At 44.5% G+C, this 18,571-nt stretch overlaps 1 protein-coding gene across 2 annotated transcripts in view; it reads right to left on the bottom strand.

Moving 5' to 3' along the window:
- DRAXIN (dorsal inhibitory axon guidance protein) overlaps nucleotides 1-18,529 on the bottom strand; it is a 67,447-nt gene extending 48,918 nt beyond the window's left edge. Inside the window, exon 1 of one of the 2 annotated variants that reach the window (XM_044278326.1) lies at nucleotides 18,508-18,529. Coding sequence is in view for 1 of the 2 variants with exons in the window: in XM_044278323.1 (XP_044134258.1) it covers nucleotides 222-303 (82 nt within the window). In the remaining variant the exon portion in view is untranslated. Of the gene's footprint in view, nucleotides 1-221; nucleotides 330-18,507 lie in introns of those variants that run through there. The other variant, XM_044278323.1, reaches the window with a different exon arrangement.
- Nucleotides 18,530-18,571: the final 42 nt, after the last annotated feature.

Consider the following 18,571-nt stretch of genomic DNA (forward strand, 5'->3'; position numbering starts at 1 on the left):
CAATAATGTACTAGTGGAGTGAACTGAATGTTAAATGTCCAAAGAAGCTGAGGGTGTAGCACTTATGCCAGGCACTATGGGAAGAGGGGTGCTGGGAATTTAAAAGTGTAAGCACAAGATGTAACTGGGGAGTTCAGGAGGGAGATATGGTCAAATATCAAATAAAGACAAAGCAAGAGTAATGCAATATATACATGGGGGTGAAGGACTCATAGACTTACCAGACCCTGGAGCTCTGACTCTTCTTCTGTCTTCTCCTCCTTGTCTACCTGTCTTCAGCTCCACTAAAATCCTCTTCAGCATCAGCAGGGGAGATGAGGGTAGAGCTGTAGGAGGGGCAGGGAGGAGTGGAGGAGGAGGATAGAGAGGACATAGGGAGGGGGGTTATGGATCCTAAAATATCAGCTGTAGGTACCCAGATGGATGGGGAGGAGATGAGACTAGTGATAAGAGAGTTCAAAAGAGTTCATGACACCACACTGACTCTTGTAATAATGGGCACACAGGAGCTTGTCCCAAGAGCTCACACTCTGTATTATTTTTTAAAGAGAATTCATAGGGATACAGGTCCCCAGTGGTTTGTTGTGCATACAAGGCAGAAATGTATATAATAATGTATCAATGTATATAGATATGAGAGAGATACCTGTGCTCATCTCCACTGAGAATGAGAAAGGAGCTAACAAAGAATGTGCAGAGAAGACAAAAAGATGACAGGATCTGGAAGTTGTGACTGCCCCTCCATCCTCCGGCAAACCCTGAGCCCTGGGGTGGAAGGCTGGGGGTAAGCACATCTGTCTGGACATCTGGACAGTGACCTGTAATTCCCTAAGCCTGAATCTTGGTGGGGGTAATATCTCCCCCCAGGCTGAGCAGGACACAGGCAATTAAACCAGTTATTGAAGGTAGAGCTGATCAGTGACCTGATCTGTGCCCCAGCCCCATGCTAACTTTTAAATAGCAACATATATATATTCATGCCTCGTCATACATGGCATCTTCATTTGTGCCTTATCAGGAATGACATCTTTATGCTAAGCCTTACCAAGAACAATGTCTGGGCAGCTCAGTGGGTAGCACTAGTGCCTTGCAGCACTGGGGTCCTAGGTTTTAATTCTGACCAAGGACAACATCTGCATAGAATTTCTATGTTCTCCCTGTGTTTGCGTGGGTTTCCTCCCACACTCCAAAGACATACTGATAGGGACTTTAGGCTGTGAGCCCAATTGGGGACAGCTTGATGCTAATTTCTGTAAAGTGCTGAAGAACACAGTAGCGATATATAAATGCATAAAATAAATAAATGTCTTCATGCTCTGCTTTATGTGGAAAGCTTTGTGTTCTGGCTAATCCTATAATATAGCTTAGTGCTATCTCCAGACTCTTTGTTGTTGTTTTGTTATATTGATTATTACATCCGCACTTGTTACCTTGTGTGAGATGTCTATTGTGGTACTTGTGGTTCGCTGCGGGCATCCTCCACCGTATGCATTTTGCTGGGGATCGCCATTAGCAACGGGCCACAAGTGCAGGATTTGCTCCCCTGTATATATGCACGACTGCATGTGGGTTTGAGCACCTCCTGCTAATGCCACCTTGTCTTTTTTGGTTTGTAACTATCTCCAGACTCTGCCTTATCAGGAAACAATCTCCAGTCTCTGCCTTATCATTAAACCATCTTCATGCTCTGCCTTATCAGGAAACAATCACACTCTTCCTTCTTAGGAAACCATCTTCAGGCTCTGCCTTATCATTAAACCATCTTTAGGCTCTGCTTAATATCATTAAACCATCTTTAGGCTCTGCTTGATATCATTAAACCATCTTCAGGCTCTGCCTTATCAGGAAACCATCTTCAGGCTCTGCCTTATCAGGAAACCATCTTCAGGCTCTGACTTATGAGGAAACCATCTTCAGGGTCTGCCTGATCAGGAAACCATCTTCAGCATCTGCCTGATCAGGAAACCATCTTCAGGCTCTGCCTGATCAGGAAACCATCTTCAGGCTCCGTAATCTCCATGTTCAGCCTTAGGGCTCATGCACACGGCTGTTGCCCGGTCGTGGCCGTATTGCGGCCCGCAAACAGCAGGTCCACAATATGCGGGCACCAGCCGTGTGCTCCCCACATCACGGATGCAGACCCATTCACGGTAGCCCACGTAAGCACTACAGAGTGCTTCCAGGGGTGTTTCTGTCTGTGCCTCCGCACCGCAAAAAAATAGAACATGTTCTATTTTTGTGCAGTGTGGACGGATCACGGACCCATTCAAGTTGAATGGGTCTCCATTTGTCTCGGCCGCCGCACGGACGCTGCCCGTGCATTGGGGACCGCAAATTGGAATGGCTGCACAATGGCATGTGCATGAGGCCTTATTAGGAATTCCATCAAGAATTCCATCTTCATGCTCTGTCTTATCAGGAATGCCACTTCATGCTGGTCCTTATAATTAATGCCATCTTTATATTTATCCTATTCAAAATGTTTCAAATTCCAAGTTTGTTATAGCTTAGGTCACATATAACAAAATAACAATATTTTATTTCTAAAATTAGATTAGATTAGTGGTACACGAGTCCCTATCAGACTGGAACAGTTTAAATCGAGTCCAGGAGAAATGGGACTACTTAAAAGTGGCACTATTGAAGGCAACAGATAATTGCATTAGGCTTGTCAGTAAAAGCAAAAAAAGGAAGAGACCACTGTGGTACTCAGCAGAAGTGGCCAAAATCATCAAAAACAAAAAGATAGCATTTAGTAATTATAAAAAAACAACAACAAAAAAAACCCCAGGATGACAGGGAAATTTATAAGATTAGGCAGAGAGAGGCCAAGCAAGTTATAAGAACTTCTAAAGCACAGGCAGAAGAGAAATTAGCTCAGTCAGTGAAAAAAGGAAATTAAAACAAGGAATTATCAAGTTAAAAACAAAAGAAGGAAGGTATATGGAAGAAGATAAAGAACTAGCTGACTGCCTCAATGAATACTTCTGTTAAGTTTTTACAAAGGAAAATTAAGGAAAAGGACCTCAGTTAGGAAGGAAGACTAATGAATCTTTTGATGCATGTGTCTTTACAGAGGAAGAGGTTCTAAGTCAGCTGTCTAAAATTTATACAAATAAGTCACAGGGGCCTGATGGGATACACCCAAAGCTATTAAAAGAGCTCAGCGGTGAACTAGCAAAACCATTAACAGATTTATTTAATTAATCACTGGTAACAGGAGTCGTCCCAGAAGATTGGAAATTAGCAAATGTTGTGCCCATTCACAAGAAAGGTAGTAGGAATCGGGCAACTATAGGCCAGTAAGCCTGACATCAATAGTGGGGAAATTAATGGAAACCATAATTAAGGAGAGGATTGTGGAAAATCTAAAATCCCATGGATTGAAAGATGAAAAACAGCATGGGTTTAATTCAGGGAGATCATGTCAAACTAATCTTATAGATTTTTTTGATTGGGTGACTAAAATAGATGGCGGAGGTGCAGTAGACATCGCTTATCTAGACTTTGGTAAGGCTTTTAATACTGTCCCACATAGAAGGCTAATCAATAAAGTGCAGTCTTTGGGCTTGGACTCCCATATTGTTGAATGGATTAGGCAGTGGCTGAGGGACAGACAACAGAGGGTTGTAGTCAATGGAGTATATTCAGACCATGGTCTTGTTACCAGTGGGGTACCTCAGGGATCTGTTCTGGGACCCATATTGTTTAATATTTTTATCAGCGAAATTGCAGAAGGCCTCGATAGTAAGGTGTGTCTTTTTGCTGATGACACAAAGATTTGTAACAGGATTGATGTTCCTGGAGGGATACACCAAATGGAAAAGGACTTAGGAAAACTAGAGGAATGGTCCAAAATCTGGCAACTAAAATTTCATGTTGATAAGTGCAAGATAATGCACCTGGGGCGTAAAAACCCAAGAGCAGAATATAAAATCAGTGATACAGTCCTAACCTTAGTATCTGAGCAAAGGGATTTAGGGGTCATTATTTCAGAAGACTTAAAGGTAGGCAGACAATGTCATAGAGCAGCAGGAAATGCTAGCAGAATGCTTGGGTGTATAGGGAGAGGAATTACCAGTAGAAAGAGGGAGGTGCTCATGCCGCTCTACAGAGCACTAGTGAGACCTAATTTGGAGTATTGTGCTCAGTACTGGAGACCATATCTCCAGAAGGATATTGATACTTTGGAGAGAGTTCAAAGAAGAGCTACTAAACTGGTACATGGATTGCAGGATAAAACTTTCCAGGAAAGATTAAAGGACCTTAACATGTATAGCTTGGAAGAAAGACGAGACAGAGGGGATATGATAGAAACTTTTAAATACATAAAGGGAATCAACAAGGTAAAATAGGAGAGAATATTTAAAAGAAGAAAAACTGCTACAAGAGGACATCGTTTTAAATTAGAGGGGCAAAGGTTTAAAAGTAATATCAGGAAGTATTACTTTACTGAGAGAGTATTGGATGCATGGGATAGCCTTCCTGCAGAAGTGGTAGCTGCAAATACAGTGGAGGAGTTTAAGCATGCATGGGATAGGCATAAGGCCATCCTTCATATAAGATAGGGCCAGGGGCTATCCATAGTATTCAGTATATTGGGCAGACTCGATGGGCCAAATGTTATCTGCCGACACATTCTATGTTTTTATGTTAAAATTAAAATACAATCATCTACACATTTTGTATGCAACCTACATGATTAGTAGGTGATTGTATTTTAATTTTATGTTAAAATATAACAAACTTCGAATTTTAGCAAAGCGCTGATTCCCCCGAATTTTGGATGCATTGCTACCTGTGGACCACAACTGTAGCTTCGAGCTCCAAAATATAAAGTTCATGGTATCAGGAGAGATGATCGTTCTGCTTTTTATGTCCAAACTTTCTGTCAAAAAATTCTTGCAGCACCTTGGAATAAATCCTTTCATGGATGATTTTAGGCTAAAATTCTGTGTGTAGGATCTTATTACACCACATTATGTTCAATAACAGTGTATTATTTAACCACCTCAGGACCGCCGAACGCAGGATTGCGTCCTGGCGGCGGCCTGGTTATTCCTCTTGGACGCGCCGGCGCATCATCTCGCGATCGGACGGTAAACCAGTGGATCTACAGCCTGCCAGCGGCGATCATTCGCTGGCAGGCTGTAGATGCGATTTATTTAACCCTTGAAAGGTATATCAGACGCTGCTTTGTTAACAGCGTCTGATATACCTGCTACCTGGTCCTCTGGTGGTCCCTTTTGCTTGGACCGACCACCAGATGACACAGGCAGCTCTGTAATAAGTAGCACCAAACTACACTTCACCCCCCCCCCGTCACTTATTAACCCCTTATTAACCCCCTGATCACCCCCCTGTCATTGATCACCCCCCTGTAAGGCTCCATTCAGATGTCCGTATGTGTTTTGAGGATCCGCAAAACACGGACACCGCGGATCTGCAAAACACGGACACCGGCAATGTGCTTTCCGCATTTTGCGGATCCGCACATTGCCAGAACTACAGACGTGGACAAAATTGTTGGTACCCTTTGGTCAATGAAAGAAAAAGTCACAATGGTCACAGAAATAACTTTAATCTGACAAAAGTAATAATAAATTAAAATTCTATAAATGTTAACCAATGAAAGTCAGACATTGTTTTTCAACCATGCTTCAACAGAATTATGTAAAAAAATAAACTCATGAAACAGGCATGGACAAAAATGATGGTACCCCTAGAAAACACAGAACATAATGTGACCAAAGGGACATGTTAATTCAAGGTGTGTCCACTAATTAGCATCACAGGTGTCTACAACCTTGTAATCAGCCATTGGGCCTATATATATGGCTCCAGGTAATCACTGTGTTGTTTGGTGATATGGTGTGTACCACACTCGACATGGACCAGAGGAAGCAAAGGAAAGAGCTGTCTCAAGAGATCAGAAAGAAAATTATAGACAAGCATGTTAAAGGTAAAGGCTATAAGACCATCTCCAAGCAACTAGATGTTCCTGTGAGTACAGTTGCACATATTATTCATAAGTTTAAGATCCATGGGACTGTAGCCAACCTCCCTGGACGTGGCCGCAGGAGGAAAATTGATGACAAATCTAAGAGACGGATAATCCGAATGGTAACAAAAGAGCCTAGAAAGACTTCTAAAGAGATTCAAGGTGAACTTCATGCTCAAGGAACATCAGTGTCAGATCGCACCATCCGTCGTTGTTTGAGCCAAAGTGGACTACATGGGAGACGACCAAGGAGGACACCATTGTTGAAAACGAATCATAAAAAAGCAAGACTGGAATATGCCAAACTACATGTTGACAAGCCACAAAGCTTCTGGGAGAATGTCCTGTGGACAGATGAGACAAAAATCGAAGTTTTTGCCAAGGCACATCAGCTGTATGTTCACAGACGAAAAAATGAAGCATATCAAGAAAAGAACACTGTCCCTACTGTGAAACATGGAGGAGGCTCTGTTATGTTCTGGGGCTGCTTTGCTGCGTCTGGCACAGGGTGTCTTGAATCTGTGCAGGGTACAATGAAATCTCAAGACTATCAAGGAATTCTAGAGAGAAATGTACTAGCCAGTGTCAGAAAGCTTGGTCTCAGTCGCAGGTCATGGGTCTTGCAACAGGACAATGACCCAAAACACACCGCTAAAAACACCCAAGAATGGCTAAGAGGAAAAAATTGGACTATTCTAAAGTGGCCTTCTATGAGCCCTGACCTCAATCCTATTGAGCATCTTTGGAAGGACCTGAAACATGCAGTCTGGAAAAGGCACCCTTCAAACCGGACACAACTGGAGCAGTTTGCTCATGAGGAGTGGGCCAAAATACCTGCTGAGAGGTGCAGATGTCTCATTGACAGTTACAGGAAGCGTTTGATTGCAGTGATTGCCTCAAAAGGTTGCGCAACAAAATATTAAGTTAGGGGTACCATCATTTTTGTCCATGCCTGTTTCATGAGTTTATTTTTTTACATAATTCTGTTGAAGCATGGTTGAAAAACAATGTCTGACTTTCATTGGTTAACATTTATAGAATTTTAATTTATTATTACTTTTGTCAGATTAAAGTTATTTCTGTGACCATTGTGACTTTTTCTTTCATTGACCAAAGGGTACCAACAATTTTGTCCACGTCTGTATATAGAAAATGCCTTTTTGCGGACAAGAATAGGACATGTTCTATAGGCTCTACAATAAACGCGTTCTACAAAAGAACGCACTTGCGTTCAGTCCTTTCCACCTCAGTGACAGCGGCGCTATAAAGATCACTTTTGAGGGGCATGGTGAGGTCATAGAAGATTTTTTAGAATCCAAATGCGTAAAATTTTTTAGACATTTATATTCCAGACTTCTTCTCACGCTTTAGGGCCCCTAAAATGCCAGGGCAGTATAAATACCCCATAAGTGACCCCATTTTGGAAAGAAGACACCCCAAGGTATTCCGTGAGGGGCATGGCGAGTTCCTAGAATATTTATTTTTTTGGCACAAGTTAGAGGAAAATGTTTTTTTTTTTCCTCTTACAAAATCATTTTTCGCTAACTTGTGCAAAAAAAAAAAAATATCTTCTATGAACTCGCCATGCCCCTCACGGAATACCTTGGGGTGTCTTCTTTCCAAAATGGGGTTACATGTGGGGTATTTATACTGCCCTGGTATTTTAGGGGCCCTAAAGCATGAGAAGAAGTCTGGAATCCAAATGCCTAAAAATGCCCTCCTAAAAGGTACTCATTGGAATTTGGGCCCCTTTGCGCACCTAGGCTGCAAAAAAGTGTCCCACATGTGGTATCGCTGTACTCAGGAGAAGTAGGGCAATGTGTTTTGGGGTGTATTTTTACATATACCCATGCTGGGTGAGATAAATATCTCTGTAAAATGACAACTTTGTATAAAAAAATTGGAAAAGTTGTCTTTTACAGAGATATTTCTCTCACCCAGCATGGGTATATGTAAAAATACACCCCAAAACACATTGCCCAACTTCTCCTGAGTACGGCGATACCACATGTGTGACACCTTTTTGCAGCCTAGGTGCGTAAAGGGGCCGAAAGTCCAACGAGAACTTTTAGGCTTTACAGGGTTGCTCACAATTTAGCCCCGCCCAAAATGTCAGAACAGTAAACACACCCCATAAATGACCCCATTTCGGAAAGTAGACACCCCAAGGTATTCGCTGAGGGGCATATTGAGTCCATGAAAGATTGAACTTTTTGTCACAAGTTAGCGGAAAGGGAGACTTTGTGAGAAAAAACAAAAAAAATCAATTTCCGCTAACTTGTGCCAAAAAAAAATAAAAACTTCGATGAACTCGCCATGCCCCTCACAGAATACCTTGGGGTGTCTTCTTTCCAAAATAGGGTCACATGTGGGGTATTTATACTGCCCTGGCATTTTAGGGGCCCTAAAGCGTGAGAATCCAAATGCCCTCCTAAAAGATACTCATTGGAATTTGGGCCCCTTTGCGCACCTAGGCTGCAAAAAAGGGTCCCACATGTGGTAACCCAGCATGGGCATATGTAAAAATACACCCCAAAACACATTGCCCTACTTCTCCTGAGTACAGCGATACCATATGTGCAACACTTTTTTGCAGCCTAGGTGCGCAAAGGGGCCCAAATTCTAAAGAGCACCTTTAGGATTTCACAGGGCATTTTTTACGCATTTGGATTCCAAACTACTTCTCACGCTTTAGGTCCCCTAAAATGCCAGGGCAGTATAAATACCCCACAAGTGACCCCATTTTGGAAAGAAGATACCCCAAGGTATTTTGTGAGGGATATGGTGAGGGATTCATGTAAAATTCTATTTTTTGTCACAAGTTAGCGGAATATGAGAATTTGTAAGAAAAAAAAAAAAAAAAAAAAAAAATATTTTCCGCTAACTTGTGACAAAAAATAAAAACTTCCATGAACTCACTATGCCCATGAGCGAATACCTTAGGGTGTCTACTTTCCGAAATGGGGTCATTTGTGGGGTGTTGGTAGTGTCTGGGCATTGTAGAACCTCAGGAAACATGACAGGTGCTCAGAAAGTCAAAGTGCGTAAATTCACATTTTTGCACCATAGTTTGTAAACGCTATAACTTTTACCCAAACCAATAAATATACACTTATTGCATTTTTTTTTCATTTTTATATTCTCCGTGCATGTAAAGTCAATAACAAAACAACTCTGCAAATAATCATGATTAACTATGTTCATCTATGTTGGAGACTTCATTAGGGAGGTCTTCGTTGCAGATTCCGTTAAAAAAAAGCAGGATAAAATAGTGAAGCATGTTGCGCTGTTTTGTCTGGTAAAATGATAGACTCCCTGATGGAATCTGCACAGAACCCATTACAGTCCGTGAGGTCTCTCGGGTGCCGTTGGTTTCTGTCATATGACAGATCAGGGGCTGCCCAAAATATGACACAGATGTAAATGTACCGTTTGCTAGTCTTCATGTGTGCTGACCTCTAGTGGCCAAACAGCCTACACCGCAGTCTAATCCAAAGTGCTAAGGGTACTTTCACACTAGAGGTTTTCTTTTCAGGCATAGAGTTCCGTCCTAGGGGCTCAATACCGGAAAAGAACTGATCAGGCATATCCCCATGCATTCTGAATGGAGAGCAATCCGTTCAGGATGCATTAGGACAGTGATGGTGAACCTTTTAAAGGCAGAGTGCCCAAACTGCAACCCAAAACCCACTTATTTATTGCAAAGTGCCAACAAAGCAATTTAACCTGAATACTACAGTCCAATATAGCATATCCCCCTATGTACTTTATTATTTAGCTATAATAGCCTGCCTGTGCTGTTCATAGTGCGCCTGCGCTGATGAATGGCAGTAAAAGTCTAAGGCATATTGTACACCATAGACTTTTTCCAGAGTGCGGGTGCCCACAGAGAGGGCGTTGTTCCTGCTCCTAGAGACTCCGTTCTCCCACCTTTGTCGCCTCCCTCCAGGTCCTGATTGACAGGGCCAGGCAGTCCTCGCATCTGTCTGCCAGCCCTGTGCTCTGGTGAAATCTCGCATCGTTCAGTATTCGGCTCAGGCACGGTGAGGGAAAGATGCTCGCAGGCTGTCAGCTTCCTCACCACGCCTGCGCCAAATACTGAACTGCGCGAGATTTCACCAGAGCACAGATGCGAGCGCTGCCTGGCCCTGTCAATCAGGACTTGGAGGGAGGCAATAAAAGGTGGGAGAACGGAGCCTCTAGGAGCAGGAACAACGCCCCCCCCCCCTCCTAGAGGCGAATTAGCATATTATAAGAGTTCGATTTCTGGCGTAACGGGGGCATAGATAAAAGTAGGAATAGGCTAGTTAGGTTTAGCTGACATTAATAGGGTTAATTCTGGTGACAATGCCTGGGCCCCTTGTATGGATTATGCTTACCTGCTCCTCGGCACCCATGTCACTCTGGATCCCTTCATGGCTGCTGCTCAAGGAGGCTCATGAGATGCAGTGGCGGCCGTGCAGGGATCCGGAGCGACTCGGATTCCAGGGAGCAGGTAAGTTTAATCCATACAAGTGGCCCGGGCATTGGGAGGGATATTTTAGATATATTCCAGTAATGATCACTAGAGCTGTAATATGAATGCTAAATCTCTCCCCGTCCCCAACCATATGCCATTTAAAGGAATGGGACTGAACTGTAGTACCAGGCACAGCCATAACTGTATATATGGCGCTGTTTCCAGGTAAAGAATAAAAGGGTGGCATATCCTGCCAGTGTCTTAAATCTCCATATAGGAGCATCCCTCTCCTGCTCTGCGGGGGGTGGGGGAAGGGCTAGCCCAGGTCTTTGTGGGCCCCTGAAGGACAGTGACAAGGGCTTGATAGTGGATTATGAGCATCTCCTGAGCCATGAAAGCTTGGGGGTCTCCTGTCACTGATCTCTGGGGGTGTCAGACGTTCGGGGAAGTAACATGATTGGAAGAGACAGAATATAGATGAACTGATTTTCCTCGTCTCTTATTAGATAAATCTCGCCGGCCTCGTTAATTATTGATGCATTTATTACATGGATTGTTACAGCGCTCCTGCTCCGGTGATCCCGCGACGTGTGTCATTGAGGACAAGCTGATGGCGTGAACAGCCCCCAGTAATAGGACATTGGTCATAGATAAAGCTGGGATCTGATCTTTCTAAGGAGGGATGTCCAAGGCCGTGATCTGCTTGGAAAGCTGGGTGACCACCAGCATGGCCGCTTTTACAGAGGTCCTCACCCCGCTTTCCATGATAACCGATTGGCATATCCTCATGTAATGATACATCGCTCTGCCCTGACTGGAATAAATCTCTATGGAAATGGCCATATTGGTTGTCGCCCAGCTTTCCCAGAAACGGACATAACTAAGAAAAGGCTAATGAATTTTACAGAAGAAAATGACTCAAGCACCGGAGCCCATGGAGGGCTTTAGCTTGTACAGTATGAATTTTAAAGGGGTTGTCTACTTATCGGGGGAGGAGAGATGGTGATTCCCATGGAGGTCACAGGTGTGCCCCCCTTCCAGCTGATGACATTCAGATAGCAGTGATGGACGCTGGGTGTGGATAATGGGGCCTCGGGGGTTAACAATCAGGGTTTTCACGTAAAGCTGTTATTGCTGGACAGAGTAATGACCGACTGCGAGACAAACTGGGCATCTGTCTGCCTGTGGTTACCATAGCAACGGTACCGTTACCTTGTTAGGTGGGCGTGGGGGCACGGGCAACTGATACTTCATATCTAATTGTAGCAATATTTAGCAACTGATGTTTTCTGGGCGAGAAAAATACCTGCACAGCAGCACAGAGCGTTGCCCAGGGCTGTATCACACAGAATAGGCTTAGATACCCAGTATATTCTGGTTCTCCAAGAACATACCACACAGGATAGACTTAGATACACTAGACCTATAAGGCTGTATCACACAGGATAGGCTTAGATACCCAGTATATTCTGGTTCTCCAAGAACATACCACACAGGATAGGCTTAGATACACTAGACCTATAAGGCTGTATCACACAGGATAGGCTTAGATACCCAGTATATTCTGGTTCTCCAAGAACATACCACACAGGATAGGCTTAGATACACTAGACCTATAAGGCTGTATCACACAGGATAGGCTTAGATACCCAGTATATTCTGGTTCTCCAAGAACATACCACACAGGATAGGCTTAGATACACTAGACCTATAAGGCTGTATCGCACATGATAGGCTTAGATACACCATTTTAATTCTGTGAGACAGTATCACACAATACAATCTTAGGGCTCATGCACACGGCTGTGGACGCAAATTTAGGATCCGCGAAACACTAAAACCGGTCGCGTGCATTGCACATTTTGCAGAGTGGAACGTCCGGCTCATAAGGGTGGGTTCACACTAGCGTTATGGAGTCCGTTATGGCTTTCCGTTATAACAGGGTTATAACGGAACATAACGAAATCCATAAGAGGGAAGGGCGGATCCGTTTTGCTGACCATAGACTTGCATTATGACGGAATGCAAAACGGAAGCCTTTAAGAGGCATTCCGTTTGCTTTCCGTCCTACTAGAAGTCTATGGGAAAACATAACGGATTCGTCTGGGTCCCGTTATGCAAGACGACAGGACTTTGTTTTCCGTCTTGCATAACTGGAACCAGACGGATCCATTTTGATTCCCATAGACTTCTATTAGAACGGAGAGCAAACGGAATGCCGCTTAAAGGAGTCTGTTTTGCATTCCGTCATAATGCAAGCCTATGGGCAGCGGATCCGCCCTTCCGTCTTATGGTTTCCCTTATAGCGGAAAGCCATAACGGACTCCATAACGCTAGTGTGAACCCACCCTAAGGGTAAATGCACACGATCAGCATTGATGTGCGGAGAATCTGCACTGAAATCCATGAGGACAATCCACATCAATTGGTTTGGATTTGATGCAGATTTGGTGTGGATTTGACTCTTTCCATTGAACTAAATCTGCATGAAATCCGGTCGGGAAAAATAAAATAAATTGACATGCATCGCGTATTTGAGAATTTCAAATTTTTATAGGATACAATGTTCATGACTAGAGATGAGCGAACTTCTGTTTTAAGTTCGGCGTCTAAAGTTCGGCTTCCGGTTAGCGGAGAATCCCGATCTGGAACCGGATATGGATTCCGACTTCCGTTGTGGTCCGTGGTAGCGGAATCAATAATCGGCCATTATTGATTCCGCTACCACGGACCACAACGGAAGTCGGAATCCATATCCGGTTCCAGATCGGGATTCTCCGCTAACCGGAAGCCGAACTTTAGACGCCGAACTTAAAACAGAAGTTCGCTCATCTCTATTCATGACCAACGGTGCGGATTTTCTGCACGCAATCCTGATTATGTGCATTTAGCCTTCAGGATTTATGTGTGGAGAATCCGCAGGTGTTCGCAGAGAAATCGGGGACAATCCACATTAATTGGTGCGGATTTACATGTGGATTTGATGCAGATTTTACTCTCCCCATTGAAGTGAATGGAAAAAATCCGGTCAAGAAAAAAAAAAAATCGACATGCTGCGGAATTTAAAATCTGCACCGTAGGTCAAAATCCGAACTGAAAAAGTCTGCATTGTGTGCATAAGATTTTCAAATTCTCACAGGATACAATGTACATGACCTACGGTGCGGATTTTCCACACGCAAATCCTGATCGTGTGCATTTAGCCTAATAGAACAGTCCTCTCCTTGTCCGTAACACAGAATAGGTCATATTCTATTTTTTTTGCGGATGGCACGGAACAGACATACTGACACGTTGCGCTGTCCTCATCTTTTGCAGCTCCATTGAAGTGACATGTTAGTTTTCACACACTAAGGGCTCATGCACACAACCGTATGTATTTTGCGGTCCGCAAATCACGGATCCGCAAAAAATACAGAAGACATCCGTGTGCATTCTGTAGTTTGCGGAACAGAACAGCCGGCCCCTAATAGAACGGTACTTTCGTTGTCCGTAATGTGGACAATAATAGGACATGTTCTATTTTTTTGCGAAATGGACATACAGAAACGGAATGAACACGGAGTAACTTCAGTTTTTTTGCGGACACATACAGTCCACAAAAAAAAAAGGGGAACAGACACAGAAAGAAAATATAGAAGTAATGTAGAACAGAACACAAACAGCGGCACTCACCCGTGTGTAGTCAAAAAATCAGCAGCTTTATTAATCCGAAATTACATCAGGCAGGGGGCGGACAATTCAGAAGCACGCATTGAACAGCTGTCATTGACATCTTTGGTCAATGTGGATGACAATAATCTAACAAATATTCTTGCCGTGAAATTGACCCAATCTTATAGTGTGTTCTCAAGGTTCGGCAGCCACAGCTGACGGAAAGCCCAACCACAAGCCATGGCCAACGGCCTCACGTCTTTACCACAAAATGACATGGCCATGAACAGTATGTTGGAGAGGTTTTCAGGAGCATCAGATGCCTACACCTTCACAACACATCGCTGGGACATCTACAAATCCAGATATAGGGACAACGCTCGGCAGTTCAAAAGCAATGAAATCATTTATTGAGAATTCCAGAGTCACCAGAAAACAATGCAATGAAACAACATTTCAGGCAATTACACTGAACAAAAATATAAACGCAACACTTTCGGTTTTGCTCCCATTTTTCATGAGCTGAACTCAAAGATCTGAAACATTTTCTACATACACAAAAGACCCATTACTCTCAAATATTGTTCACAAATCTGCCAAAATCTGTGTTAGTGAGCACTTCTCCTTTGCCTAGATAATCCATCCCACCTCACAGGTGTGGCATCAAGGTGCTGATTAGACAGCATTAATATTGCACAGGTGTGCCTTAGGGCTCTTTCACACTTGCGTTCTTTTCTTCCAGCATAGAGTTCCGTCGTCGGGGCTCTATGCCGGAAGAATCCTGATCAGGATAATGCATTCTGAATGGAGAGAAATCCGTTCAGGATGCATCAGGATGTCTTCAGTTCCGAAACGGAACGTTTTTTGGCCGGAGAAAATACTGCAGCATGCTGCGCTTTTTGCTCCGGCCAAAAATCCTGAAGACTTGCCGCAAGGCCGGATCCGGAATTAATGCCCATTGAAAGGCATTGATCCGGATCCGGCCTTAAGCTAAACGTCGTTTCGGCGCATTGCCGGATCCGACGTTTAGCTTTTTCTGAATGGTTACCATGGCTGCCGGGACGCTAAAGTCCTGGCAGCCATGGTAAAGTGTAGTGGGGAGCAGTATACTTACCGTCCGTGCGGCTCCTGGGGCGCTCCAGAGTGACGTCAGGGTGCCCCACGCGCATGGATCACGTGATCGCATGGCATCCATGCTCATGGGGCGCTCTGACGTCATTCTGGAGCGCCCCGGGAGCCGCACGGACTGTAAGTATACCGCTCCCTGCTCCTACTACTTTAATAGCGTCCTGGGTGCCATAGTAACACTGAAAGCATTTTGAAGACGGATCCGTCTTCAAATGCTTTCAGTTCACTTGCGTTTTTCCGGATTCGGCGTGTAATTCCGGCAAGTGGAGTACATGCCGGATCAGGACAACGCAAGTGTGAAAAAGGCCTTAGACTGCTCACAATGAAAGGCCACTCTGAAATGTGCAGTTTGATCACACAGCACAATGCCACAGATGTCGCAGCATTTGAGGGAGCGTGCAATTGTCATGCTGACTGCAGGAATGTCTACCAGAGCTGTTGCCCTTGCAATGAATGTTCATTTCTCTACCATAAGCCGTCTCCAAAGGCGTTTCAGAGAATTTGGCAGTACATCCAACCGGGCTCACAACCGCAGACCACGTGTAACCACACCAGCCCAGGACCTCCACATCCAGCATGTTCACCTCCATGATAGTCTGAGACCAGCCACCCGGACAGCTGCAGCAACAATTGGTTTGCTTAACCAAAGAATTTCTGCACAAACTGTCAGAAACCGTCTCAGGGAAGCTCATCTGCATGCTCGTCGTCCTCATCGGGGTCTGGACCTGACTGCAGTTCGTCCTCGTAACCGACTTGAGTGGGCAAATGCTCACATTCGATGGCATCTGGTACATTGGAGAGGAGTTCTGTTCATGGATGAGCCCCATTTTTCACAGTTCAGGGCAGATGGCAGACAGCGTGTGTGGCGTCGTGTGGGTGAGCGGTTTGCTGACGTCAACATTGTGGATCGAGTGGCCCATGGTGGCGGTGGGGTTATGGTATGGGCAGGCGTATGTTATGGACAACGAACACAAGTGCATTTTATTGATGGCATTTTGAATGCACAGAGATCCCGTGACGAGATCCTGAGGCCCATTGTTGTGCCATTCATCCACGACCATCACCTCATGCTGCAGCATGATAATGCATGGCCCCATATTGTAAGGATCTGTACACAATTCCTGGAAGCTGAAAACATCCCAGTTCTTGCATGCCCAGCATACTCACCGGACATGTCACCCATTGAGCATGTTTGGGATGCTCTGGATCGGCGTATACGACAGTGTTCCAGTTCCTGCCAATATTCTCCAACTTCACACAGCTATTGAAGAGGAGTGGACCAACATTCCACAGGCCACAACCAACAACCTGACCAACTCTATGCGACGGAGATGTGTTGTACTGCGTGAGGCAAATGGTGGCCACACCAGATACTGACTGGTTTTCTGACCGCCCCCAGTAAGGCAAAACTGTGCACATTTCAGAGTAGCCTTTTATTGTGGATGTTCATGCGTGGATGTTCATGTGCAATGTTCATGCTGTCTAATCAGCACCTTGATATGTCACACCTGTGAGGTAGGATGGATTATCTCGGCAAAGGAGAAGTGCTCACTAACACAGTTTTAGACAGATTTGTGAACAATATTTGAGAGTAATGGGTCTTTTGTGTATGTAGACAATATTTCAGATCTTTGAGTTCAGCTCATGCAAAATGGGAGCAAAACCAAAAGTGTTGCGTTTATATTTTTGCTCAGTGTATGTGAGGGAGAATTGTGCAGGGACGTGTGATCGCCGTGATTCTGCATCAGGGGGAAGACATTTCAGGAAGTGACTTGTGGCATTGATTACATCATATTTAAGGATCACACTGGAATTCAGAGCGCTCTTTAGAACGACACATTTATTCACAAATGTTTGTAAAGGCAAATGCATGGCTAAGGGCTGGATTTTATACACCTGTGGCAATGGCAAACTACATGGATAGGGGCTGGATTTTATACACCTGTGGCAATGAGACTGAATGAGACTCCCGGTTACGTAACAGACACTGTACCAACAACTGGTTTGAATTTCGGCTAGTCCTGAGAGCGCTATCCTGGCAATCCCCTAGTTTTTACCACCTAACTCCTATACAAAGACCTGGCCTTCGCTGCAGGGGAGCCACCCGGCTGCTATCTCTTGGAATAGTCCCGGTGTAAATGTCAGCTGACACACAGGGGTCAAAGACACTGATGTGACGCACCAAGGGGGTCAGGCAATATTCGTAGTTCCTAAGCTCGCTCCTATCTAGATAATGGGGGCCCCCTGAAGTGAAAGAGAGCACACTGTGTAAACGTGACCACCTCTCCATTCACCACTAAGGGACTGCTCCTGCTCATCGGTCACTGGAGTCAATAGCTAATCCCCAGTGCTGACAACCGTGCTGAGGTCAGCGATTGGCCTATGAACGTGATGTCATCAGTTCAGGTCCAACGGGGATCAGAGTGGTGGAAATGATGCTGTGGCCTGATATTTTAAAGATGAATGCTTTTTTCCCCCATAAGACATGACAGAAAATAATTGAGAAGCACTGCTGTAGGGCAATGATTCCTTCATGAACTTAGGGTGGTCACTTTTGAACAGGAGCATGTTGTTCCTATCTGTGGGCTTTACATAAAGGTCATCAGCGACCTATGAACACAGGCGCATACCCACCCGGAGCAACAATGGGACACCACCCTCCAACGTACAGTCCCATGTAAATAACATTGCTCCCTCCAACGTACAGTCCCATGTAAATAACATTGCTCCCTCCAACGTACAGTCCCATGTTAATAACATCACTTCTTTCTTTTTGAACCCCTCCAGCATACAGTCCCATGTAAATAACATCTCTCATACGTCCTACTTACAGTCCCATGTAAATCACTGCCCTCCTTAATACGGCTACACAGCGACATGTGTCAGGCAACATTTTGTTGTACGACAATTTTTATAATGATAGTATATGGTGTGGCAGTGGGACATGCTGCAACACGACAGTAGCAAAAAATCCATCCATCAATGTTGTGCGACACATCCTCTTGTAGCCCTAGCCTTAACCCATCCAACATTCAGTCCCATGTAAATAACATCACTTCCATCCCTTTGAACCCCTCCAGCATACAGTGCCATGTAAATAATATCTCTCCTCTGTCCTACTTACAGTCCCATGTAAATCACTGCCTTCCCTTTAACCCATCAAACATACAGTCCCATGCAAATAACCTGGCTCCCTCCTGTAACATACAGTCCGTGTGAGAGCACCCACAGGCAGCACTGCCACAACCCGCTGCCCCTCACTAACGTGCTCCGATGTTCTGCGCTGTAGTCTGGGAGGCCCCGCCCATTATAGAACAAGTCTCCGCCTC

Source organism: Bufo gargarizans, chromosome 2, assembly GCF_014858855.1.
Source record: "Bufo gargarizans isolate SCDJY-AF-19 chromosome 2, ASM1485885v1, whole genome shotgun sequence".
Taxonomy (NCBI): Eukaryota; Metazoa; Chordata; class Amphibia; order Anura; family Bufonidae; genus Bufo; species Bufo gargarizans.